Below are 25436 nucleotides of genomic sequence, written 5' to 3' on the forward strand. Positions count from 1 at the left end.
CATTTCTCAAACAGATTATTGCAGTGTGTTCTACATGGGGCTGCCTTTGAAGACTACTTGGAAGTTGCAATTGGGACAAAATGCAGCAACCCAACTTTTGGCAGGTGAAAGTTGGTGTACACGTGCAACACAGGTGTTGTGGACTTTGCACTGATTTCCAGTAGGCTTCTGAGTACAATTCAGAGTGCGGGTGTTGATTTATAAAGCCCTACCTAGCTTGATATTCAGCTACCTGTGGACAGACTGCCTCAAATAATATCTCCCTGTATGGTCCACATGTCTTGAGAAGGGAAGCTATGAGTGAGAATCCAGGGTGGGGAGGCTGAAGATGGTGATTTTCCATTATGACCTTCTTTTCTCTGGAACAGCCTTTACCTGGAGATCTGGATGCCATGGTCTGTCCTGACCTTCGGCAACACTGTGTAAATGGAGCTTTTAATGGTTAAATTTTCTGTTCAAAAGGGACTTCCTGCAACAAGCTAAGGTGGCTATTTGGAAATTGAGTTGTGGACATAGTCCAGCACCATAGAAACCCTTTCTGATTGCAGGAGACAGCAGAAGCAATGATACGGAATCCCTCAATGGGCAGCAATGTTCTTTTAACAGACTGTGGCTGAATAGAAGTTCTGGAAGCTGTGCTTAGAGTAATAACTGTATGGCACTATGCCTGCCTGGTTTGAAAATTATGTAATTAATTGCTTGGTGGCTTGTTCTGGGCTGTGGGCATACTTGCAGCAAAAATAGGACAAACTGTGGTTTTGCAGTTTTGGAAGCCCAATTTAATTGCCTAGTCAGCAGTTAAAAGCTACGATTTTCAAATTCATTTTCTTACAAAATTAACCCTTATAATGACAAGGAAATTAGAAGCAGAATTGAGGGATTTCAGTATGTAGATGCAGTGCAGGAAGGAAGGGTTTTGTTTATGAGGCATGAGAAAATATTTTGGGACAAGCTCATCTTGTAGGAAATGGATGGGGTCCACTGATGGCAGGAGATTAGGCTGTTGTGGCTTTACAGCAAAAAAACCTAAGGGACCGTCTCCTCCCCATCCTATCAACCTTTCCCTCCTGGTCATGCAGAGAGGGCATGCTACGGACCCCGTCTGTAAGAGAACTCCATCTGGTGGGGTCCAGGAGGCGGGTGTCATGATCACCGTTGCGATGCTTGTAACATCACAACGGCTCACATAACAATACAAAGAAATGAGCACCGGGCGGATTAAGGGATAAGGCAACCAACTAACAAAAGCAAGCAACAGGTGCTGGCAACAAAGTATCGATCCTAGCCGGAGGCACGGAAGGAAGAGATACAATGTTGCAAGAGAAGTAATTGACAACACCCGACCACGAGGCATGCCCAAGCTGTCAGAAAGCTTACGAACCAGATCGCCCGGCAATGGCCCATCACCGGCCGGAGAAAACCAATTAAGGAGACACCCAAGGCACAGGAGGGGCCGCTTGACCCCTCACCTACCGGCAACGGGGCTCAGGGACACTCGGAGAAGGAGGGGTGGAGTGCTGACCGGCGCGGGCTATTTAAATCCCGTTCCGGCACGTCCCGCTCACTCTCAGCTTTTCCTAGGGCATGCATTCTATACTCTAATAAAACCAGAACCTAAAGCCTACACTAGTGTCTGTGTTTTACTGAGTAGCAGGTAGAGCCTGACATAAAGCTGAGAGTCACCAAACCAAAAATCGCCAAGCTCCACCGGACGAAAATTTTTCCGCGGGAGAGACCAACTGGCGAGAAACAGAATCGGGGACAGCGATGGAGCCAGCACTTCGCACCAGAGGCGTGAAGGACGGCCCGCAAGAGGCAGAGGCGACCCGACGGCGGCTGGAGGCGGTGCACCCCACAGGAGATGCGGACACCCTCCCTGCCCACACCGCTCCCCAGTTCCAGACCTGGAGCCCCAACCCAGATGGGAGAACCCCGACGGAAGACGAGGTCGGGGACCAACAACTCCTCGCTTGGGCCGACGGAGTTGGATCCCGGACAGGAACACCCTACCCCAGCTGGAGGCTCCGCTACCCCGAAACGCCCAAGCAGGAAGGCGCAAGACTGCGTACCGGACAGCATCTGGCAGCACCGGCGTCAGACGACCAGGGCACGCCAGACAGGGTCATGGCTCTAGAAGCCAGAGTACGATACCTTGAGCACCTGCTCCTGTCCCCGCCAGCGGCAGATGAGGACACGACCCTGAAAGCCAAGGTACGAGACCTGGAACACATGCTCCAATCCCTGGCAACAATCGTCAGCGAGCGCTCCAAGACTGGCAACACAGGGTAAGAGGGGACTGGGGCAACATACCCACCCCGTCTACAACCCCAAGCGGGAGGGGCCAAGCTCGAGACTCTACTGCAGAGATTCGCGCCCCCAGGCCAGTGAGAGCCATCCTTCAACACCCACGGATTGGGGACCCGCAACACAGGAGGTTCGCAAAAGACTAAATCCCAAGTGGACAAACACCGGCGCCAGCAACCAATATTTCAGGTGGGAGACATGGTCTATTTATCCACAGATTCATAAAATCGCCACAACCGTCAAAAAAGCTGGGCCCCAAGTTTATTGGACCGTTCCGGGTAACACAAATAGTAAACCCAGGCACGGTGCGCTTGGATCTGCCCCATAATCTTAAAAGACTGCACCCGGTATTTCACTGTAGCTTACTCAAGCCGGCAAGTGACCCCTCCCGGTGGCACCCACGCGCGCCCCCCCCACCAGTGATGATAGACGGACAGCAACACTTTGAGGTAAAAGAGGTGCTTGACTCCCGGAAGCAGCGGGGCTCCCTCCAATACCTCGTGAAGTGGAAACACTTTCCACATCCTGAGCGGGTCGCTGCCCGTGACATCCAGGCTCCCGACCTGATCCGCAGCTACCACACCACCTACCCCTCCATACCCACGGCTTAACCTTTCGGAAGGGGGGCAGCATGTCATGATCACCATTGCGATGCTTGTAACATCACAACGGCTCACATAACAATACAAAGAAATGAGCACCGGGCGGATTAAGGGATAAGGCAACCAACTAACAAAAGCAAGCAACAGGTGCTGGCAACAAAGTATCGATCCTAGCTGGAGGCACGGAAGGAAGAGATACAATGTTGCAAGAGAAGTAATTGACAACACCCGACCACGAGGCACGCCCGAGCTGTCAGAAAGCTTACGAACCGGATCGCCCGGCAATGGCCCATCACCGGCCGGAGAAAACCAATTAAGGAGGCACCCGAGGCACAGGAGGGGCTGCTCGACCCCTCACCTACCGGCAACGGGGCTCAGGGACACTCGGAGAAGGAGGGGTGGAGCGCTGACCGGCGTGGGCTATTTAAATCCCGTTCCGGCGCGTCCCACTCACTCTCAGCTTTTCCTAGGGCATGCATTCTATACTCTAATAAAACCAGAACCTAAAGCCTACACTAGTGTCTGTGTTTTACTGAGTAGCAGGTAGAGCCTGAAAGCGGGCCTTCTCTGCAACAGGCCCTGCCCTTTGGAATATCCTTCCCCTGGAAGTGAGATTGGCTCCCTCCCTCCTGGACTTTAGGAAACAACTAAAGACCTGGTTCTGTTATCATGCCTGGGGCGGGAGAGAGAGTAGTCATTCCTGGGGATGGTTAGTTTCTTAGAAGGACCCTGCTCTGCTTGCAAATCACAGAGAACTTTCAGCCATTGGGGTTTTTATCATATTTATTTTATTATGTATTATAGTATTTTACAGTTTTATATATTTTTTATTTATGTTTTATTGTAAACTGCCCAGAGTCCCTTTTGGAAGATGGTCAGTGATAAATTTGATTAATAAATAATAAATAAAAAAGGGCAGAACACTTTTTTGAGCTGAGGCCTGGGGCAATGTAGACAGGGCTTTAGAACTTCTGGTTTGGAAAGAATGATTGAAGAGGATGAAAATGGAGTTTGAAATGGAAAGAAGACCTGAGCCTGTATTGGAATATGGTAGTCAGTCAGAAAACCAAAGCACAATATGCCTGGCCCAGAGACCTTTAGGGTGTTTCTAAATTAGCGTTTTTATTTTTTAACAGCTATGTCTTCACCGAATGTTATGGGGCGGGGTCCTGAAGAAAGGAAACGTAACGCTTTTTTTTGTAATGGCACCAAGACAATATATAGGTTTTGTGAGGGGTTTAAAATTTTGGTGATTTACAAGTTGAGTATGTCTGAAAAGGCTGGTGAGTGAAGATGAAGATTGTGGAAGGTTTGGAAGGCCTTCTGGTGCTACAGAAACTATTGGTTGTGTTGATGAACCTTGGCAGTGGTAACCTTAGTGGAGGCCAGAATGAACAGGGTGTCTGGAGCAGTTGGTGATGAGTGGCCCTGAGGAGAGCAGGCTCCTGGATTGGATCATTAGAAATGGCCTGAGAAGCAAAGAAGACGCCAGAGGTGGAGCTGATGGGGCAGTCTGGGGATCAGCTATTTGGCAGCAGCTACAGCTTGCTTGGAGGAGGTGTTGATCAGCTGTTAGGTGCTGATGGTGCTGATTTAAATTATTTGGGGGGTGGGGCAATTTAATGGGGAAAGAATCAATAAAATAATAAAATAAAAATAATATGAAATGCAACCTGATTAATGCAGTTAGATAAATTGTGATGCACTTGATATCCTGGTTAATCCTTTAATATATCTTAAATATTGATTGATTATGTGCCATTAAGTTGTTACCAACTCTTAGCAACCACATACTGTAGATAGATTTTCTCCATGATAATCTGTCTCTAGCATGGTCTTTCAGGTCTTCCAATGGTGCACTCATCAGCACTGTAACTGAGTCCTTCCAACTGGCTGCTGGTCATCATCTTCTCTTTCCTTCCACCTTTCCCAGCATTAGAGCCTTCTCCATGAAGCCATTAGTGGACAGCTAGGACCACTGAATGGAGCAGAGCTTAATACAGCGAGAAAATGTGCACAGAAAGGAATATTATCTAAAATAGCATTAATGAGCATGTTAGAGAAATACAGGTTATTGATCTTACACACTTAGCCCACCCAAGCGTAAAGAATTACACTTTATGCTTAGACAACATAGGTTCAAAGGTAAGGGGAAATAAAAGGTATTACTCATTTATTTGGTCCAGTACAAGCATAAAGAATTACACACTTAGACAACATAGATTCAAAGGTAAGGGGGAAAAGAAAGGTCTTATTTATTTGGTCCAGTTACATCCATTCAGGAAAACAATTCTTGTTCTTTCTTTCCCTTAAACTGAATGAACCCTTAGCCCTTATTGCTGCTAAAGGCTGCATGCAGAAAGGGGGAACCTCCTGATTCTAGGCCCTTGCATGGCCCCAGATGGAAGCAGCAGCAGCAGGCTTCCTTCCCAGATGGTAGACAGAGGCAGGACTAAGGAATGTGGGAGGGACAACAAACAGCTTCCTCCAGAAGCACATAGAGAATTGCATCCTAGAACAAACTCATCCACATGCTAATGAGGCATGCTGATTTGCTGGGACCTCCAATACTCCAGAGAGCTAGGATCTTAAATATACTGTATATAAATATACTGACTTTTCTGAGAGGCCTGCTTGCTGTTTCTGACCTGAGGGAGTGGGTGTTCTCTGTTAGGGTGCAGTAAGGTCCTTCTGTATGGAATTTTCTGGTTTTTATTATTGTGGTTAGCTGCCCAGAGTTGTGGTATATGAGATGAGCAGCCATATAAGCCTTTTAAATAAATAATTTTGTTTTCTTGAGATGGTTGGTATTGTCAGAGTATTTTTGTTTTGGCTACTATTTGGCTTATTTGGCTAAGTAGTTTTAATAGACTGATCCCATATTTTAAAGAGTTTTATTTCTTAAAGTTTTTTATTGTGGTTTGTTTTTCATGAATGCTTTTACCCATGTGATTTGCAATAAAAAAAATGTGTGTGTGTGTGTATTCCAACAGATCCCAGGAGCAAAGTCAGAGTGCTCTGTCCAGAAGAATGCAATGCTGGGAACAACTCCCAGGCCTCTGGTAGAGGACCCGAGGTTGAGGAAGACACATACTGCCCATAGGGATGAGAAGGGAATTTATTTTGAATAAATTGATGGAATATTTGTTGGAGGAGCACATGGCAGTGAAGGAAGTAGAAACATTCTAGTCCAGTGGAACAATTTTAACATTAACATTGTTATTTTAATGTAGAAAATTAAAATAACATTGTTATTTTAATGTAGAAAATATGTGTTGCATATTCCCTTAATGGATGTGGACGGCTTAGAAAAAATTGTATGCATTACTTGTTAAATTTACATAATATGACTTAGCATTTGTTGTAAGACTGCCTTGCATTATTTTAAAATTTAAAGCAGAGACCAACAAGGAAGCAGGGCAGCACCATCTTGCATTCTTGTAGGATGTAGCACATGGTTTACAACTTTTTTTCTAATTCTTTTTTGTTGTTTTGAAAATAGAGAAGGTCAGAAAATGTGGCTACACATCAGGTTCACTCCAAGGAGGGATAGCTTGAAGCTCCTTCCCTGTCTTCAGCCCAGGGATGTTCTGATTAAAATGGTAAATTACTAATAATAATAAAAAACCCTTCTCACCCCTATGGGTGGTATGTGTCTTCTTCAACCTCGGGTCCTCTACCAGAGGCCTGGGAGTTTGAGGGTTCTGCGCAGTATCTTAGCTGTTCCTAGTGTTACACACATAAGCTCCCAGGTTCGGCTTATGGTCAATCACTCAGAGACTCACAGCCTGTTGAGGCACACGGATCTTGTCAGCCCCCCCTGGCTTCCACCTGGGTTTTCCAGAGAGGTGCGGCTTGAGCAGACAAGACACATAGCCCTGGTCAACAACCGGGAAGTAATTAGGGACACACACAAATAACTTTCAACTGAACACTAAGGCACAACAGGTTCTTTGAAATACATGGAGACTCAGTGAATTTAAAATAACAGCAAAACTTTACTGGTTGCAAGATACATTTGTTCTTTCTCACACGCGCGTGCACACACACACACACACACACACGCTCATCCACACTTACCCATGTCCAACTAAGCTGCCAGGCACTAGCTAGAGGGATGGAAGCTGCCAAGTCTGGATCCAAAGACAACAAGGAGTGGGTGGGCTTTGGGATCCCTTTTATCCCAAAAGTCCTTTCTTTGTTGGTTCACAAGTTTGGTAGCTGTAGATGGGATTGGGTGGTGGTGGTTCTCCATGTGCTCAGGCCCAACTTCCTTTGTCTGGTTCAGGTGACATTTTTCCTTTGTCTCCTTAATGACTTGCTTCCTTCTTATCTACCTCCCTGAAGGGATCTTTTTCCTGGCTTTTGTCCTCTCTGCCTATGTGCCTGCTCATTTTTAGGTAATGGCAGCTTAAGCCTAGTCTTACACTAGCACTACACTCTTCTGGACAGAGAGCTCTGATGTTGTTCCTGGGATCTGCTGGAGCCACTCTTCCAGCCTGGGAGTTACAGCCCCAAGTGCCCCTACCACCGCTGGAACCACTTTGGCCTTCACTTTCCACATCCTCTCTAGTTCCTCCTTCAGGGCCTGGTCCTTCTCCAGCTTCTCATACTCCTTCTTCTTGATGTTGTTGTCACTTGGCACCGCTACATCTATCACCACCGCTGTCTTCTGGTCCTTGTCTATTACCACGAAGTCTGGTTGATTGGCCAGTACCTCCCTGTCTGTCTGGATCTGGAAGTCCCACAGGATCTTAGCCCTGTCATTCTCCACAACCTTCTGTGGAATCTCCCATCTGGACTTGGGAGGGTCTAGCCCATACATTCTGCAGATGTTCCTGTACACAATGCCAGCTACTTGGTTGTACCATTCAGTGTATGCTGTTCCTGCCTGCATCTTACACCCTGCCACTATGTGTTGGAAAGTCTCTGAGGCATCTCTGCACAGTCTGCACCTCAGGTCCTGTCTAGTGTGGTAGATCCCTGCTTCTATGGATCTGGTGCTTAGTGCCTGTTCTTGTGCTGCTATGATCAGTGCCTCAGTGCTGTCTTTTAGTCCAGCCCTTTCCAGCCATTGGTAGGATTTCCCACTGTCAGCCACCTCAGCTGTCTGTTGATGGTACATCCCATGAGGGGTCTTGTCTTGCCATGGCAATTCTGCTTGATCTTCCTTCCATGTCTGCTGCTGCCTCAGGCATTCTCTCAACAGCTCATTTTTAGGTGCCATCTTACTGATGTACTCCTGGATGCTCTGGGTCTCATCCAGGACAGTGGCTTGGACACTCACCCTGCCCTCCCTCTTTCTGCCTGGTATGCAGTCTCTGCGTGTTGGACTTGGGGTGGAAGCCTCCATACATCGTGAGGAGCTTCTGGGTCTTCACGTCAGCAGCCTCCATGTCCTCCTTTGGCCAGCTCACTATACTGGCAGGGTATCTGATAACTGGGAGGGCATACATATTGATGGCGTGGATCTTGTTCTTCCTATTGAGCTGGCTCTTTAGGGCCTGTATTATCCTTTGGTGGTACTTGGTTGTTGCTGTCTTCCTTGCCTCCTCACTGTGGTTTCCATGTGTCTGTGGGATACCAAGGTACCTGTAGCTGGTCTGTATGTCTGCTATGTGGCCTGCGGTAGTCCCACCCCATCAGTCTTAACTACTTTCCCTTTCTTTACTACCATCCAGCCACACTTCTCCAGTCCGAATGACATCCCAATGTCCTCACTGTAGATCCATGTCAGGTGGATCAGTGAGTCAATGTCTCATTCACTCAGCATACAGCTTGATGTCATCCATGTAGAGGAGGTGGCTGATGGTAGTTCCACTCTTGAACTTGTATCCGCATCCACTTCTTGTGATAATCTGTCTGAGGGGGTTCAAGCCCATGCAGAACAGCAGTGGTGTCATGTTCGCCGTTTCAATGTCTTTGATACATCGTAACGTTTCGCATGTCATTAGCTGGATGCGTGTTTCATCTTTCTCGGGAGGATGGGAGTAGTTATCTTTTGGCTTTGCTCTGGAATGTATTTGCATTATCTACTGCGTTCAAGGTTACTTTCCCAGGCTAGCGCTCTGACGATTGCTAGCACCTGTGACGGGCAGGGCTGTTACGAGGGAGGCGGGATACGTTTGCACCAAGGGTTTAAGTTTGTATTTGGCGCACTTTTGCTCATTCTCAGCTTTCTCTGTATTTGCCTTTAGTTCCTTAATAAATCAGATTTCATATAGCAGCCTCTTGTGAGTCTGAGTATTTGGGCTGGGGCAATCATTACAAGTGGGGACAGTGCATCACCTTGGCATATGCCACACTTGATGGTCACTTGTGCAAGCTGCCTTGAGTTGACTTCCAGTGTCGTCTTCCACAGTCCCATTGAGTTCTTGAGTAAGGTCCTGAGTGTCCTGTTGACTTTGTATAGTGCCAGGCATTCACAGATCCATGTATGTGGCATTGAGTCATAGGCTTTCCTATAGTCAATCCAGGCTGTGCTCAATCTGTCTGTCTAGACCTTGAGTCTTGGGCGATTGCTCTATCTATGAGCGACTGGTGTTTGGAGCCTCTGGTGTTGTTCCCAATGCCCTTCTGAGCTGTGCTCATGTACTGGCCTATATGGTCTTGCAGCTTGGCGGCTATGATGCCTGATAGGACTTGCCATGTTGTGGGGAGGCAGGTTATTGGCCGGTAGTTGGCCGGTGTTGTTCCCTTGTTGGGGTCTTTCATGATCAGCACTGTCCTGCCTTGTGTTAGCCAGTCTGGGTGGGAGCCTGCTGCTAGCAGCTGGTTCATCTGTGCTGCTGTACACTCATGCGCTGCTGTGAGTTTCTTTAGCCAGTAGGTGTTGATCATGTCCGGGCCAGGTGCCGTCCAGCTCTTCATGTTCTTGACCTGCTGTTGGATGTCCACTACTGTGATGGTGACTGGTTCCTGCTCTGGGAGATTTCTGTGGTCTGCTCTCAGGTCCTGCAGCCACTTTGCACTGGTGTTCTGTGTCTTCTCCTTCTCCTGTATGTTCTTCCAGTACTGTTCAGTTTCTGCTGTTGGTGGCTCTGCTGTTGCTGTGTTGTTGCACTGCAGTTGGGAGTACTCCTTGGATGGTTCTTTGGTGAACAGGGCATTTATCTTCTTGGCCTCTGCTTCTCTAGTGTCCCTCCTTAGCCTGGTAGCCAGTGCTGTGAGCCTTTGTTTAGCAGTCTCTAGGACTTCAGATGGAGTCAGGCCCTTGTATTTTTTCAGTAGCTGAGTCTTATCCTTAATCTCCACACCCTTCTGTAGTTCCACCAGCTGACTAACTTCTCTCCAAGTTGCCTTGATCTTAGCCTCCAACCTCATTTTCCAGGGGGGGTATGTACTCCTGTTCTTCTTCATCATGTAGCCAGCATCTCCAGGATTACAGCGGCTGTAGCATATACTAGTTCATTGGTTTGAGTTATAGTGGTAGTAGGGATTGTAGCGAGGGCTCTGTTGGCATTTTCTAGCATACTGTCTGATGATACTTCTCCACTGAGCCTTGGTAATCGGTCTCGGGAGTTGAGTGTAGTTAGTTTATCCGTGATCTTTTGCCTCGTATCAGCTGCTGTGCTCTGTAATAGAGGGGGTGGCAGTGATGTTCCAGCATCAGGTGTTTACTGGACTTCCAGTTGTCCTTCCGGGTTTTCTTGGGTCTCGGATATAATGTGTAGTTGGTCAATCTTAAGTTGTGAGAGCAGCTTCCTCTTCACTATGTTGAAGCGTTGGGTAACTAGCTGTTTCTCAGTTAGTGTGGATGCAGGTCTTCTGTCCATCCATAGTTCCCTCATGCATTTCATATATCCCCTCTTATTAGGTCTCCTGTTGTAGTAGCATTCCATCAATTCCAGGTTCTCTTGTCTTGTCCATGTATGGGTTGTTCCAGAAGCCCACTTATTGTCAGATTGTCCTGGTTCCCCAACATCTGACGTGGACCTTGTTAATCCGGGCGACGTCCGAGCCAGCATGACTCTCTTAGTTTGTGTCGCACTCCTATCTGAGGTAGGCAGGTGAAGCGTTAGGGGGTCTTTGCCCAAGGACCCCTACTGGTAAGGTAGGTACAGCTGGGATTTGAACCCCAGTCTCCCACTCCAAAGGTGGCGTTCTAACCACTGTGCTATCCAGCTGCTATATATATATATATATATATATATATATATATATATATGTATGTATGTATGTATGTATGTATGTATGTGATTTTAGACCTTTAAATTTAGAAGGGTGTCTCTGAGGAATTTTCAGGTAACCCTGGGATAGCTGCAATAATTATTTTAGTTCTTACTTTCCTTCTGGTATTAAAAGTAATGTGTATGGACTCTCTTCACTGAATGAATGCAGTTGGTCCGCTGGTTGGAGAAGATGGCAAGAACATGGTGGACAACAGGGAGAAGGGTGAACTGCTGATTTCCTATTTTGCATCCATCTTTTCACAGAAGGAAAAGGTGGTCCAACCTATCAGAAGGCGCACTATGGGGGATAGAGGAGAAGTGCATGTCAAAATAGGCAAGGAACACTTGCTGCTCCTTAAAATAAATTCAGGTTGCCTGGGTGACATGGATTACTTCCCAGAGTGTTAAAGCAACTGGTGGATGTGATCTCAGAACCACTGACAGTAATCTTTGAGAACTCCTGAAATGCCAAAAGATTGGAAAAGAGCTAACATTGTTCCAATCTTTAAAAAAGGAGAGAAATAAAACCTCAGGAAACTATGTTCCTTGAACAAGGAATGCAAGAATGGTTATGGAAACATCAGCTTATCCTTTTAACGTAGGCCAGGTCAAGAAACAGACTTCACAAAGACTACTGGAACTCCATTGTTCCAAGGTATATTGACAGAATCTTGAAAGCCTGTCAGTTTCTTTCTCTACCCTCTTATAGCAAAGAAAATCAGGACAGTGAAATCTGGAGTTTCTTTCCCGCCCTCCTCTTTCTGTGGTAAGCTGATGTCTATGTAATCCTCATACATTACTTCTTCAAGGGTACCTCTGTACGCCTCTGCAGAGACCACTCAGCTTGTCATCAATGCCTGGGAAAATCCTAGAAAAGATAATAAAGCAATTGATTTGCAAGCACTTAGAAAGAAACAAGGTGTTTACTAGAAGGGTGTGTTAAAAGTAGGACATGCCTACTGCTTTTCATGATACTCGATTAATAGACCAAGGTAATGCTGGGGATGTACTGTACCTAGACTTCATGGAGGCATTTGATAAAGCTTATCATACCCTCCTCCTGATAAAATGAAGCAATGTGGGTGTCAGATTCCCTGATCAAAGGTTTCACAGAAACCCTTATCAGGACATCTCCCATTGTGTGTAATGGTTGCCTATTCTAAAACACTATCAGACTCATGAGCAGGAATTCAAAGATATCTGATTTATTAAAGAATAGTATGCAGGATCACAGAGAAAGCTGAGAATGATAAAAGCGTGCCAAATGCAAACTAAAAACCCTCGGTGCAAATGAGATCCCTCCCCCCGTAGAATCTTCCCAAGTTCACAATCCCAGGTGCTCCTAACGGTTTCTGATGGTCTGCGGAAAAAGTCCTTGAACAGAGAACATAACCCAATCACATTCCATTGTAATGAACACAGATACAGAGCTTGGTACAAGGTTTCACAGCAGCTCCCTCCCAAACAGAAACGCACGTCAGCGCCATGGCATGTGAAATGTTATGATGTATACTGTACATTGAAACAGTGAACATGACATTGTGTCATTCTCACAGGTTGCTGGATGGGAAGAAGGTGGAAGGGGATTTGCGAAGTTGGAATGTAAGGGATTGTTTTGGCTATAAGCACATCAAGGATGGGAGATTGAGATACGGTAGAAATGCCATCTGGTTGGGAGGGGGAGTGACACGTTTTGTGGGAAAGGGAAATAGCTAAGGGAATGTAGTTTAAAGTAGGTTTTTGGCGGGAAGTCTTTATTCGCAGCTTGCCTTCTGTACTGTTCATTACGCTTCAATAAACCAGTTCAAAGAACTCCAGTTTCTTGACTGTGTGTGTGAATGCTTGAATGAGCAGGTGCTGAGAGCGGGATGCACAGTCTTATCACCAGATGGATTTGCAGTTGATTGAACAACTGTACCCAACACCTAGTCCTTAATGGATCTAAGTTTACACGAAGAGAGGTATGCAGTGGGGTACCTCAGGGTTTGTCCTGAGCTGACTGCCGTTCAACATTTATATGTTAGATGAGGGGGCAGGAGGGATTCTTACAAATTTGCAGGCAACATGAAGCTGGAGGTGGGAGATTGCTAATTCCTTAGAAGATAAATTCAAGATAGAACTTGAACTTGGGTCTTCTCCAACAAAATGCAGTTCAATGGCAAGAAATGTAGGATTCTGCACTTAAGTAGAAAAAAATCAGGATAGATATAAGATAGGCGGTAACTGGCTTAGCAGTAGTACTTGTGGGAAGGATCTGGGTGTGCTGGTAGACTATAGATTAAGGCTGAACCAGCAATGTGCTGCAGCTGCCAAAAGAGCCAATGCAATTTTGAGCTCTATCAAAGAGATACTATATCCAAATCACAGGAAGTGATAGTTCTACTCCACATTTTATTAGTCAGATCACATGTGGAATATTGTGTCCAGTTTTGGTTGCCACAAAGGATGCTGAAGAACTAGAAAAAATGCAGGGAAATGTAACAAAGATTATGAGGGGTTTGGAGACTAATTCCTATGAAGTATAGTTAAAAGAACTGGATATGCTTAGCCTATGAGAGCCAGTTTGCTGTAGTGGTTTAAGGCATCAGGCTAGAAACTGGGAGACTGTGAGTTCTAGTCCCGCCTTGGGCACAAAGCCAGCTGGGTGGCCTTGGGCCAGTCCCTCTCTCAGCCCTAGGAAGAAGGAGGCAATGGCAAACCACTCTCAAAAAACCTGCCAAGAAAACTTCAGGGACTTGTCCAGGCAGTCTCTGAGAATCAGACACGATTGAACAGCAGGAAAAAAAATGCTTAGCCTAAGACTAAAGGGATACATGATAGCAGTCTTCAAATAATGAAGGGATGTCACAGGGTAGAGGGTGTGGATTTATTCTCTGTAGTGCCCGAGGAAAGGACCAGAGCCATTGAGTGGAAGCTTTACAGAGAGAGATCCAAATTCAAAATGAGGAGTTTTCTGACAGAGCTATTAAGCTGAGGAACACCCTGCCTCCAGTTGTAGGGGCTCTGTAATGGTTGCCTATTCTGACAGACTCAGTTTCACAAGCGGGTGCTTAAGGATAACTGATTTATTGAAAAAATAGTGTGCAAATACAAAGAAAGCTGAGAATGAGCAAAAGCGCGCCAAATACAAACTAAAAACCCTCGCTTCAAACCCGGTCCCGCCCTTGCTCCCGCTTAGCAACCACCCCCTCCCAGGTGTTAGCAACCGTCACCCACATCGGCCTGAGAAAGTAACCTTGAACACAGTCAATAACCCAAACATACATTCCACAGTTACAGTAAGGAGATTACAGCCTGGCATGGCTGGAAATCTCCACTCAGCAAACACGGATCAGGGGTTAGGGTTTTGCTCATTCTCAGCTTTCTCTGTATTTGCCTTAAGTTCCTAAATAAATCAGATTTCATTTAGCAATCACTTGTGAGTCTGAGTATTTGGGCTGGGCAAGCATTACAATTATCTTGTTGATAGTTAACAAAAGCACGCAGATATTGCTCCAGTGTGGAATTAAGTGCCTCTGTAGATCCGTCAGTCTCAGGATGCGATGCACTGGACAGCGCTTGTTTGGTGCCCACCAATTTCATAAAAGCCCACCAAAACTGGGAAGTAAATTGTGTGCCTTTGTCAGTCACCAAACGGGAGGGGCTCCCGTGGAGTCTATACACGTGTACAAAGAAGAGGCGGGCTAGCTGTTGTGCTGAGGGAATGGAAGCTCATGGAATGAAATGGGCTTGTTTTGAGAAGAAGTCCTTTACAACCTAAATCACAGTTTTCCTCTGGCTTGGAGGTAAATCCACGATAAAATCCATAGAGGTCTCCTCCCAGGGGTGAGAGGGACTGGCCACTGGTTGGAGCAACCCTTGGGGCTTACCAACCTTCCGTTTAGAGCCAGCACATACAGGACAGGAGGCAACATAGTCTTTAACATCCAGCCTTAGTGTTGGCCACCAGAATTGGCGTCTAACCAAATGGAGCGTTTTAACAATCCCAAAATGCCCAGCCAGTTTGTCATCATGGGAACGGAGCAAAATGTCTTTGTGCAAAGCCTCAGGCACATAGAGACGATCGTTCTTCCAAGCAAAATAGCGGTCAAAAGTAACATTGTGTAAACTTGCTTGCAACCAAGTGTCAGATTTCAATTGGGAAAGAAACTGTTGTTGCAAGTCAGAGGGAACTGGCAAATGTCCCAGACGGGGTGAAAGTGAAGCGTCTGGTTGCTGTGCGTGAGTCTGGCTGCGGGTCACAGCTGCCAGACTCAATTGTGGCTCTGTCCATAGTGTACCTATCACATCAGGCACAGTGCTAGAATCTTGGGGTCTGTGGGAAAGTGCATCAGCCAGAAAGTTTTTCTTTCCCGGAATAAATTTTAGCTTGAAATCAAAACGACTGAAGAATTGAGCCCATCTGATTTGCTTTGGGTTGAGCTTACGAGGTGCACTGAGTGCTTCGAGGTTCTTGTGGTCAGTCCAAACCTCGAAAGGGTGGGTAGCCCCCTCCAACAAATGGCGCCAAGTGTCTAAAGCAGCTTTAACAGCAAAAGCCTCTTTCTCCCAAACGTGCCACTGCCTTTCAGTCTCAGAGAATTTACGGGAGAGATAAGCACAAGGCTTCAAACATCCCGGCTCATCTGCTTGTAGCAGGAGTGCTCCAATGGAGAAATCAGAGGCGTCCACTTGCACCACAAATGGTTTGCTAGGATCGGGATGCTGTAGAATGGGTTCTGCTGTGAATAGCTTTTTAAGCTTGTCAAAAGCCACCTGGCATGCGGGTGTCCATTTCAACAACGCCCTCGGATTCTTTGTCCTCCGTGTGTCCCCCTGCCCTTTAGTTTTGAGTAACTCAGTGAGGGGCAATGCTATCTCTGTGAACCCCTGGATAAACTGTCGATAATAGTTCGCGAATCCGAGGAAACTTTGGAGCTGCCGATGCGTGCGTGGTGGCTCCCATGCTAGAATGGCTTCAATCTTAGCTGGATCCATTTCAATACCCTTGTCTGAAATTCAATAGCCCAAATAGTCAATTTGAGATTTATGAAAAGCACATTTGGACAATTTAGCATACAGTTCAGCCTTTCTCAGCTTGCTGAGCACTTGTCTAAGCAGTTCTATATGTTCCTCAATTGTTTCAGTATAGATTAACACATCATCCAAATACACCAAGACCCCTTTGAATAAATGGTCATGCAAGACCTCATTGATCAGTTGCATAAAAACCCCAGGCGCTCCCGCCAGCCCAAAAGGTAACACTTTATACTGGAAAGAGCCCAGAGGGCAATTGAAAGCAGTTTTCCATTCATCCCCCTCCCTTATACGAATGCGGAAATATGCCTCCCTCAGGTCCAACTTAGAGAATATTTTCCCCTTCGCCAGATGTGATAACGTCATTAACGGGACGGGATATTTATTCAATATTGAGACTGCATTCAATCCACGGAAATCTGTACATAATCTCAAAGTCCCATCTTTCTTTGGTCTGAATAGAACAGGAGCACCCACTGGGGAACTGGCTGGTTCGATAAAACCCCTGGCTAGATTTTTATCGACAAACTCTCTTAGCGTTGCCAGTTCCTTCTGGGTCATAGCATAAATTTTTGGCTTAGGCAACTTTGCATTAGGGATAAAGTCTATGGCACAGTCAGTTTTGCGGTGCGGCGGTAGCTGATCTGCTTCCTTTTCGCCAAACACATCTGCAAAGTCTTGGTATTGTTCCAGCAGTCCGTCTAGCAGACCAGTAAGGAGATGCGAAGTTGTTGCTGCTGCCCTCCCCACCTCGCCGTTGTCCAATTCATCCCCCTCAGGGGCTTTGTAGAATCCATCTGCAAAAGTCACAGTCCTGTGCACCCAATTTATGTGTGGGTTCTGCTGAACAAACCAAGGCATCCCCAAAATGACAAACGGACCCCCCACAGGCGCTACCACAAAAGGCAGTTTCTCCCAGTGGCTTCCCATTTGCAATGCCACCATCCCTGTGGAGTGAGTCACCGGTTTCCCCCCCGCTGTAGATCCATCCAATTGGGTGAAGATCATGGGCCGTTTCAAAGGGAACGTGGGTAACTCTAACGCAGCTACCACGTCAGGGTGCATTAAACACCGTGAGCACCCCGAATCAACCATTGCCCACACTTCCACAGTTCTTGTCCGTGACCCCAATTTCACCTTCACTGTCATGGTAGGGAAATTTCCACTCACCGAAGCGTGATCGCGCCCTTCCTCTTCCACCTGCCCAGCGGCGCCCTTTAAAGCAGGTGGCTGGCGTTTCCTGCTGGTTGGTTAAGAACAGCCTCCTCCTCATCCCCAAAGAAAGGGACTTCCTCAGGTTCGACCTCCGCCAGCGCCGCCTTCATCTTTCTTGGTAGGGAAGGAGATTTTCCAGATGACTTTCCCGGCTGGTCTTCGGTCTTTCCCTTCGGGCACGCCACTGCTTGGTGCCCCTCTTTTCCGCACCGCAGACATTGCCCTCTAGCATAGCGTCGCTCCTTCTCTTCCTCCCAGGTCCGCTGGCTGGATTTCCCTGGAGGAGCCGAGGTGTGGGACCCTTTACTGAATCTCCCATATCTCATCGATTTTCGGTGGGCAAACGTCTCTAGGGCATGCTCAGCACTGCTTGCCAGCTGAATCCAGTCATACAGGGTTCTTGGGTCCTCACGCCCCAGAGACCACTTCAGAACCTCAGTTTCCAGTCCATCCTTGAACATCTCCACCAGCGTGGATTGGGACCAATCCTCCACTTTCCCAGCCAGTGCTTTAAATTCCAGCGCATAATCCGCCATGGATCATGACCCTTGGTACAGTCCCTTTAATGCCCGCTTCGCTCTTTCCTGAGCTAACGGGTCTTCAAAATGTTGCCGTAACGCCCATAGAAATTCCTCAAAGTCTTCTAACTCCGATTGGCACAGCTGTACATACCAATCGGCCGCCCTCCCCTTCAGCTTGGTAGCAATGGCGTTTATTTCCCCCCGCTCTGACCGGAACCCCTGTTCCCAATCCTCCATATAACTGTTAGCATTAGTTATGAAGGACAATTTGGTAGGGTCCCCATCGAACTTTACCATGAAGGGTGGGAGTCTCGCAGTTTCTGGTCACTCAGCCCTTTGCATGGCCCCTAGCGAGCGCCTCTCCACCAGAGGGGACCTCGAAATTGTCACCCTCGGGCCCCTCTCCTCTCCTCGACACCGGACCCTGCTTCTCTCTCTGGGGGATGGTAGGGGTGACGGTGAGGTGGAATGCCTGCGGTGGGACCCTTCCCTTCCTTTTTCAGGTGACCCCCAGCCCATTGACATCTTCTTCAGCATGAATTCGACCAAGTCTAATTTTGCCTCCAACACCTTTATACAATCAGGGGTGGGGGACCCCTCGGGCGCTTCTTTTCTGACCACCTTAGGTGACAGCGGGTACCGCCGCTTCCAGGAGGCTTGAGCCGCCCCAGTGTCCGATTCCTCCTCCCAAGTAAGGTAGTCACCAGCCAAAGTACTGGTCGTTTCTGGTACTTTTTGATGTCCCTCCTTCTCCTTCAAGTTGGGGTTGGGTTCTGCCCGAACCTCCGGAGCGTCGCTGCAGGGTACCTTCTCCGCTCTAACCACCGTGGAGTTCAGTTCCCCGTTGCTTGATGCCTCGCTCTCCATCTCTTGCAATCTCGGTTCGTTCCTCGCTAGCGCTCCCCTTCACAGATGAATCTGGATAGGGGCTAGCGGAATAAGGGTTTTGAGATTCTCAGCTTTATGTAATGGTTGCCTGTTCTGACAGACTCAGTCTCACAAGCGGGTGCTTAAGGATAACTGATTTATTGAAAGAATAGTGTGCAAATACAAAGAAAGCTGAGAATGAGCAAAAGCGCGCCAAATACAAACTAAAAACCCTCGCTTCAAACCTGGTCCCGCCCTTGCTCCTGCTTAGCAACCACCCCCTCCCAGGTGTTAGCAACCATCACCCACATCGGCCTGAGAAAGTAACCTTGAACACAGTCAATAACCCAAACATACATTCCACAGTTACAGTAAGGAGATTACAGCCTGACACGGCTGGAAATCTCCACTCAGCAAACACGGATCAGGAAAGTGACATGCTGATGTATTCAGAACATTGAAATGATGAACATGACAGGCTCCTTCACAGGAAGTTTTCAGAAAAAGGTTAGGAAGCCATTTATCTGAGATGATTCCTGCTCTGGGAAGGGAATTGAAGACCTCCAAGGTCCCTTCTTTCTGTATGATTTTATAATTCTATGATCACCCTTTAAGATGTTTTAAAAATCTTTTTTTTTAAATCTTAAAATCTGTTTTAAGTAAAAAGCAATTCAAGAGACCAGCAGCACCTCAAAGTGAAATTCTGGCCTCCAACAACCTGTCATCTTTCTATCTCAGAACATTTTCTCTGAATATCCACAGCAAATAGACTAGCTGAAAAATTAGCATGTTGTAGGAATAACTATACTTAGTTATTTGACACCCAGTCAAATGTTGTTTTCCATTAATTCCTCACTTTTAAAACATGTTTGGTTCATATTAATATTGATGGATTTTTCCATTTGTCTTTTAGGTGCCCTATATATCTTACCATGGAAAAGTTGGTCTTCTGCCTTCTGTTTATGAGCGCTGCTGTGAGGGCCATGATATGTCCCATGCGCTGCATGTGTCAGAGCCTGTCCCCATCTTTCACCATTCTCTGCACAAAAAACGGGCTGCTCTTCGTACCTCCTGCCATTGACCGACGAACAGCAGAACTCCGGCTGATGGATAATTTCATCACAACTTTGCGAAGAAAGGACTTTGCAAATATGACAGACCTGATCCATTTAACACTGTCACGAAATACAATTAGTCATATTATGCCTTACACATTTTTTGATCTTAAAGGCCTTCATGCATTACACTTGGATAGTAACCGACTCACCCATATTGATGAGGATCACTTCAAAGGTTTGATCAACCTTCGCCACTTAATTCTCAGTAACAACCAATTACATTATATTTCACCTGGATCTTTTGATGATTTCATTGACATGATTGAGGACCTGGATCTGTCCTATAATAATCTTGTTAATGTCCCCTGGGAAACTATTGGGAGGCTTTCAAATGCCAATACTATTAGTTTGGATCATAACCTCATAGATTTTGTTCCTGAAGGCATCTTCTCCAACCTTCACAAACTGGCTCGGCTAGACATGACTTCTAACCAGTTGAAGAAGATCCCTCCAGACCCTCTTTTCTCCCGCATCCCTGTCTATGCCAAACCCAAAGGTACCCCACTGTCTTCTCTGGTATTGAGCTTTGGAGGGAACCCGCTACACTGCAACTGTGAGTTAGTGTGGCTACGGCGTCTAACTAGGGAAGATGACTTGGAAACGTGTGCCTCCCCTCCAGAGCTGATGGGCAAGTATTTCTGGTCCATTAAGGAGGAGGAATTTGTCTGTGAGCCTCCAATGATTACTCACAGAACTGCAAAGCAAGTGATCATGGAAGGACAGAGTGTTTCCTTGAAATGTAGAGCAATGGGTGATCCAGAGCCATATATGCGCTGGATTTCACCTGGAGGAAAACTGGTCTCCAACACTTCTCGAACAATTTCCCATGAGAATGGGACTCTGGACATTTTAGTGACTTCTATGGAGGAACAAGGCACATATACTTGTATAGCATCCAATGCTGCAGGAGAGTCCACTGCACCAGTTGAACTTCTGGTCAGCCCATATGCTCATCTTGCGAATAGCACAAGCTGTAACAAAGAAGCTGAGACAGGCCCATCAGATATTCTCATCTCAGCCAAGTCTAGCTTCTCTAATGAAACCAAATCTCACCAAGAGAGGAAAGTTGCTGTTGCTGAGCTGACCTCATCCTCTGCTCTCATCCAGTGGCCTTCACAGCACCATATTCCTGGAATACGAATGTTCCAGATCCAGTACAACAGCTCTGCTGATGATATCCTGGTATACAGGTATGCATTCTCATTTCAGAGATGCTATTGCCAAGTTTATTAGTTTATTTCTGAAATGGCAGCAGCTGTGGAAAGCTCAACAACTGGAGAAGTAAATAAAGGCGCTGCTTGCTTGATGCCTTTGCACTGAATGAGGTGGGAGGATGGGAGGAAGTTTCTCAAGAAGCAGAATGAAAAGAAAAGTGTCTCCCATTCAAAAGGGAAAATCCAACCCAGGGGTATCAGTTTATAATGTTCCTATTAAACTTGAACTTCGTCTTAATGAGAATTGTACTAAAAACAGGGTAGTCAATTCACTTTTATTTTTGTGCCTTGATTCCTGGGGACTGCCTGGACTAGTCCCTGCTGTTTTCTTGGCAACATTTTTGGAAGTGGTTTGCCCATGCCTTCTTCCTAAGGCTAAGAGAGAGTGACTGGCTCAAAGTCACCCTGCTGGCTTCATGCCTAAGGCAGCATTACTCACAGTCTCCTGGCTTCTAGCCTGGGGCCTTCAGCCACTACACTAAATTGGGTCTCAACCTAGACTTGACACTGTTTTATTCATACGTAAAGTAGTGCAGAGGTAGTGTACTGCAGGAACCTGAGCAGGATTGGGACCATTGTGGCAGGCAAGAGGGTGGATTCAACTCTTGAATAATCTTAGTGAAAATGTCTCAAAAGTGACTACTATCTGTAATTGGTTGGAAATTGCCTCCTGGGCCTAAGAGTAGCTGGGGATAGTGCACACTCCTCCCTCCCTCCCTCCCTCCCTTTCTGGTGAGTAGTGCAATGTTTATAAGATCAGTGAACTAGTGAAGACCTAATCTCCCCAATTTGCCACAGTCCTAATTCTGCTCACCACAGCAAGTGAAATATGGCCTTGGGTTACTTTCATGTTTAGTTGGATCAGTTAATTTCATGTGTAGGTTGATTAGAGAAAAGCCTATATGTCAGGCCTCTGTATAATGCAAAAAAAATGATTTAAAATGTATATTCAGACTATACTCTTGCTTTGTCAAAGTAAGAATAAGAATGCATCATCAACTCTGAAGCAGCTAAAAAACAGAGCCCTGGATGTTGATGTTACAGAAAACTTCATAAAAATGCTATTTTTTGTTTAATGCTATTATAAAGAAACCTTTGGTTATTTGGTGATCTAAAATCACTTATGTACATATGCATTTATTTCAGTTTATATGTCCACCCATCTCAACGTGTTAATAAGCAAAAAACAGGAATGCAAACCTGTGAAGTTCCTTTCATAGTCCCATCATATCCTATACCTGCAAAGGGGTCTACATCTTGCAGAAGTTAGGCAAAAAATTAGGAGTCTGGTAGCTCTTTTTCCTGCAAACAAATGTTATTAAAAGGCAGAATCTTTCTGCCTTTTAATAACATTTGTTTACCTGAATAACACTGCAGTTTACCTGAAAAGCCATGGCTCATGAAAGCTCCTGCCTTTTAATAAAACATGCTACTGTAGTCAGAAAAGGTGCTACCAGATCCTTTCTCCTTTCAGCAGGCTCCAAGTCAATTGCATTTGGACAAAGTTCATCCCTTTGGAGACTTAGGCTGATCTCCAAAGTTTGCAGATGCCCCTATTGCCATAAAAGCAATTTCCTGTTTTAAGGTGACAAAATAACAACCGATGCTTCTCAAGTATAGATTCAGCTTTGGTTTTGTACTTGCGAGGAGGTTGCTAAGCGAGGCCAGCCAAAGTAGCAGTCTGTCTGTGCTAAAGTGCATTGCTGTCATGAGCACCATTGAGCTGATTGTGTCAGCACAACGGCACACATAACAATACCAAGGAAGCAGGGGCAAGGGATTAAGAGATATGCAAGCAACACACAAAGACAGGCAACAGACACCGGCAACAAAGTAACGACTCCAGCTGGAAAGATCCAATCAAGAAGATACATTGTTGCAAAGGGTGAAACTGACAATGCCTGAGCACAAGGCACGCCCAGAGCTATCAACGGAAGCGCAGAAGATTATCGCCCGGCTTGAAGTCATCACCAGCCGGAGGAGAAAGATTAAGCAAGACGCCTGGGGCACCAGCAGGGGCCCCGCGACCCCTCACCCACCGGCAACAGGACATTTGGGGCTCGGGGATCTACGCAACGGAGGGAAGAGGGAGCGCTGACCGACGCGGGCTATTTAAATCCTGTACCGGCGCGCTCCCTCCACTCTCAGCTTTTAACTAGGCATGCACTATACTTGAATAAACTCAGAACCTGATTTTTCCTAAATTGGTGTCTGTGTCTTATTGAGTAGCAGGCAGAGCCTAACAGAAAGCTGAGAGTCACAAAACCCAACCTCGCCAAGCCCCACCAGACGGAGATGAGCCGCGGGAGGAACCAGATGGCGAGAGGCAGAAACGGGAGCAACGATGGAGCCAGCAAACCGCACCCAAGACGGACGAGATGGTCAGCAGGTGGCGGAGGCGACCCGAAGGCGGCCGGGGACAACATACCCCACCGGAGCCACGGACACCCTCCTCGCCCACCCCACTCTCCAGTCTCGGACCCAGCAAGAGGCAGAGGCGACCCCGCAACGGCTGGAGACAACGCACTCCACCAGAGCCACGGGCACCCTCCCGGCCCACACCGCACCCCAGTTCCGGTCCTGGAGCTTCAGTCCAGCCGCAAGAAGCGCAGCGGAGGACGAAGTCGCGGACCAATCACTCCGTTACTGGGCCGACGGGGTAGAACACCGGGTAGAGCCACCCTACCCAAATTGGGAGCTCACCTACCCCGAAACACCGACCGGACCATTCCCAACAACATCGCGGCCAGCTGACAGGGACACGCAAGCTAGGCTCACAGCCATGGAAGCCCAACTACGGGACCTAGGAGCCATTTTATAGTCCCTGATAACCAACGGACCCTACAACACAATGCCGATGCAGGTACCCACCCCAAACCAGACACCGAATGGGAGAGGGCACGCCCGCATGCAAGTCGCAGCGGCAAGTGCTTCCACAACGGCAGAGCCCATGTACCAAAGCACGGGGAGGGGCAACCCACAGCTCGCGAGGTTCCCAAGAGACTTTTCAGTTACCTTCGACGGGAACCCCACAAAGCTGTCCTTTGTCACCAACGCCAGAGAATACATGGCCCGCCACGGACACTACTTTGATTCCAAAGCTGAAAAAATCTCGGTGGTAGCCATCAAACTGCAAGACAGGGCGGCGGACTGGTACGTCCAGCTATACGAGTCCAAGTCCCCAGCCCTATCAAACTTGCATACTTTCCTCACCGACTTGAAACACTATTTTGAAGACCCAATGGCAAAGGAGAGGGTGAAGTGCGCACTGCAAGCACTGAGACAGGGCAAAAGAACTGTAGCCGATTACTCCCTGGAATTCAAAGCCCTCACGGGCAAAATCACCGAGTGGTCAGAGGCCACCCTCACCGAAATGTTCAAAAGGGGACTCAACCGAGAAGTGCTCCAATGGGCACTTTACCGGGATGACCCAACCTCACTTCATGAATGGATCTGCCTCGCCGGCAAAGCGGAACACGCACACCGCACGTTCCTGCTGTCAACTGGAGACAACGAATCCCTGTCCTACCCAAGAAGACCCCCCCCGCACACGGGTCCAACCAGGCACATGGACCAACAGTGGAGGTTCGCCCGCGCACCGTGCGCAAAGTGCGGGAAAATGGGGCACAAGGCGGCAGACTGCTTCGCAAACAGAGCACCGGACCGCACACCCCGACCTGCACCGAAAACGCCACTCAAACCAGCGAACCCACCCCCCCCGGCGACTGACAGGAGCTTTAGCAGCCCCAGATAAGGACGCGGATGCCTACCTCGCAGGGGACGACAGCGACACACTGGGACAACCGGCGGGAAACGCTCCCCACCTGCCCTAAAGCGCGCTGCGGGACAGGTGGTGAAAAGGGGGCGCAACACACACGAGAGCGATGAAAGTTCCATCATAACAGTGAAGATCAGGCTCAGCTACAGCCCCAGAGCCACCATAGCCGTGGCGTTAGTGGACTTGGGGTGCTCCAAAAACCTGATTCACCCCGACATCGTCGCAAAGCTCAATCTGCCATGCCTCCCCGTCCCCAAACCGCTGGCGTTCCACCAACTGGATGGCTCAACAGCGGGGGGGAAACCAACCACGCAACAGACCGGGACAGTCACCCTCACAATGGGCACCCACAAAGAACAAATAACCTTTGCAGTGACCCAAATAGGGAAACCCATCATAGTGCTGGGCATCCCGTGGTTAGCAAACAACAACCCCCGCATAGACTGGAGGGCGCATACCATCCAATTCAGCGATGGCACATACCAAGCCCCAGCACCAGACACGATACCCACTCTGACAGTGGGGAGGGCTGAAGGGGTCACCCAAGACACCGACCCAAACCCAGAAGGACTACCAGACCAATACGCCGACTTTGCAGACGTCTCCGGAGAAGAGGTGGACCAGCTACCC

At 47.5% G+C, this 25436-nt stretch overlaps 1 protein-coding gene across 2 annotated transcripts in view; it reads left to right on the forward strand.

Annotated features, from left to right (window-relative positions):
• Nucleotides 1-25436, forward strand: part of LOC134503305 (leucine-rich repeat and fibronectin type III domain-containing protein 1-like protein) — a 69205-nt gene that overhangs the window by 39223 nt on the left and 4546 nt on the right. For both annotated transcript variants that reach the window (XM_063312072.1, XM_063312073.1), the window contains exon 2: nt 19610-21004. In XM_063312072.1, the coding sequence (XP_063168142.1) occupies nt 19629-21004 (1376 nt within the window). In that variant the 5' untranslated portion in view covers nt 19610-19628. The remainder of the gene's footprint in view (nt 1-19609; nt 21005-25436) is intronic.

This window comes from Candoia aspera, chromosome 10, assembly GCF_035149785.1.
Source record: "Candoia aspera isolate rCanAsp1 chromosome 10, rCanAsp1.hap2, whole genome shotgun sequence".
Lineage (NCBI taxonomy): Eukaryota > Metazoa > Chordata > Lepidosauria > Squamata > Boidae > Candoia > Candoia aspera.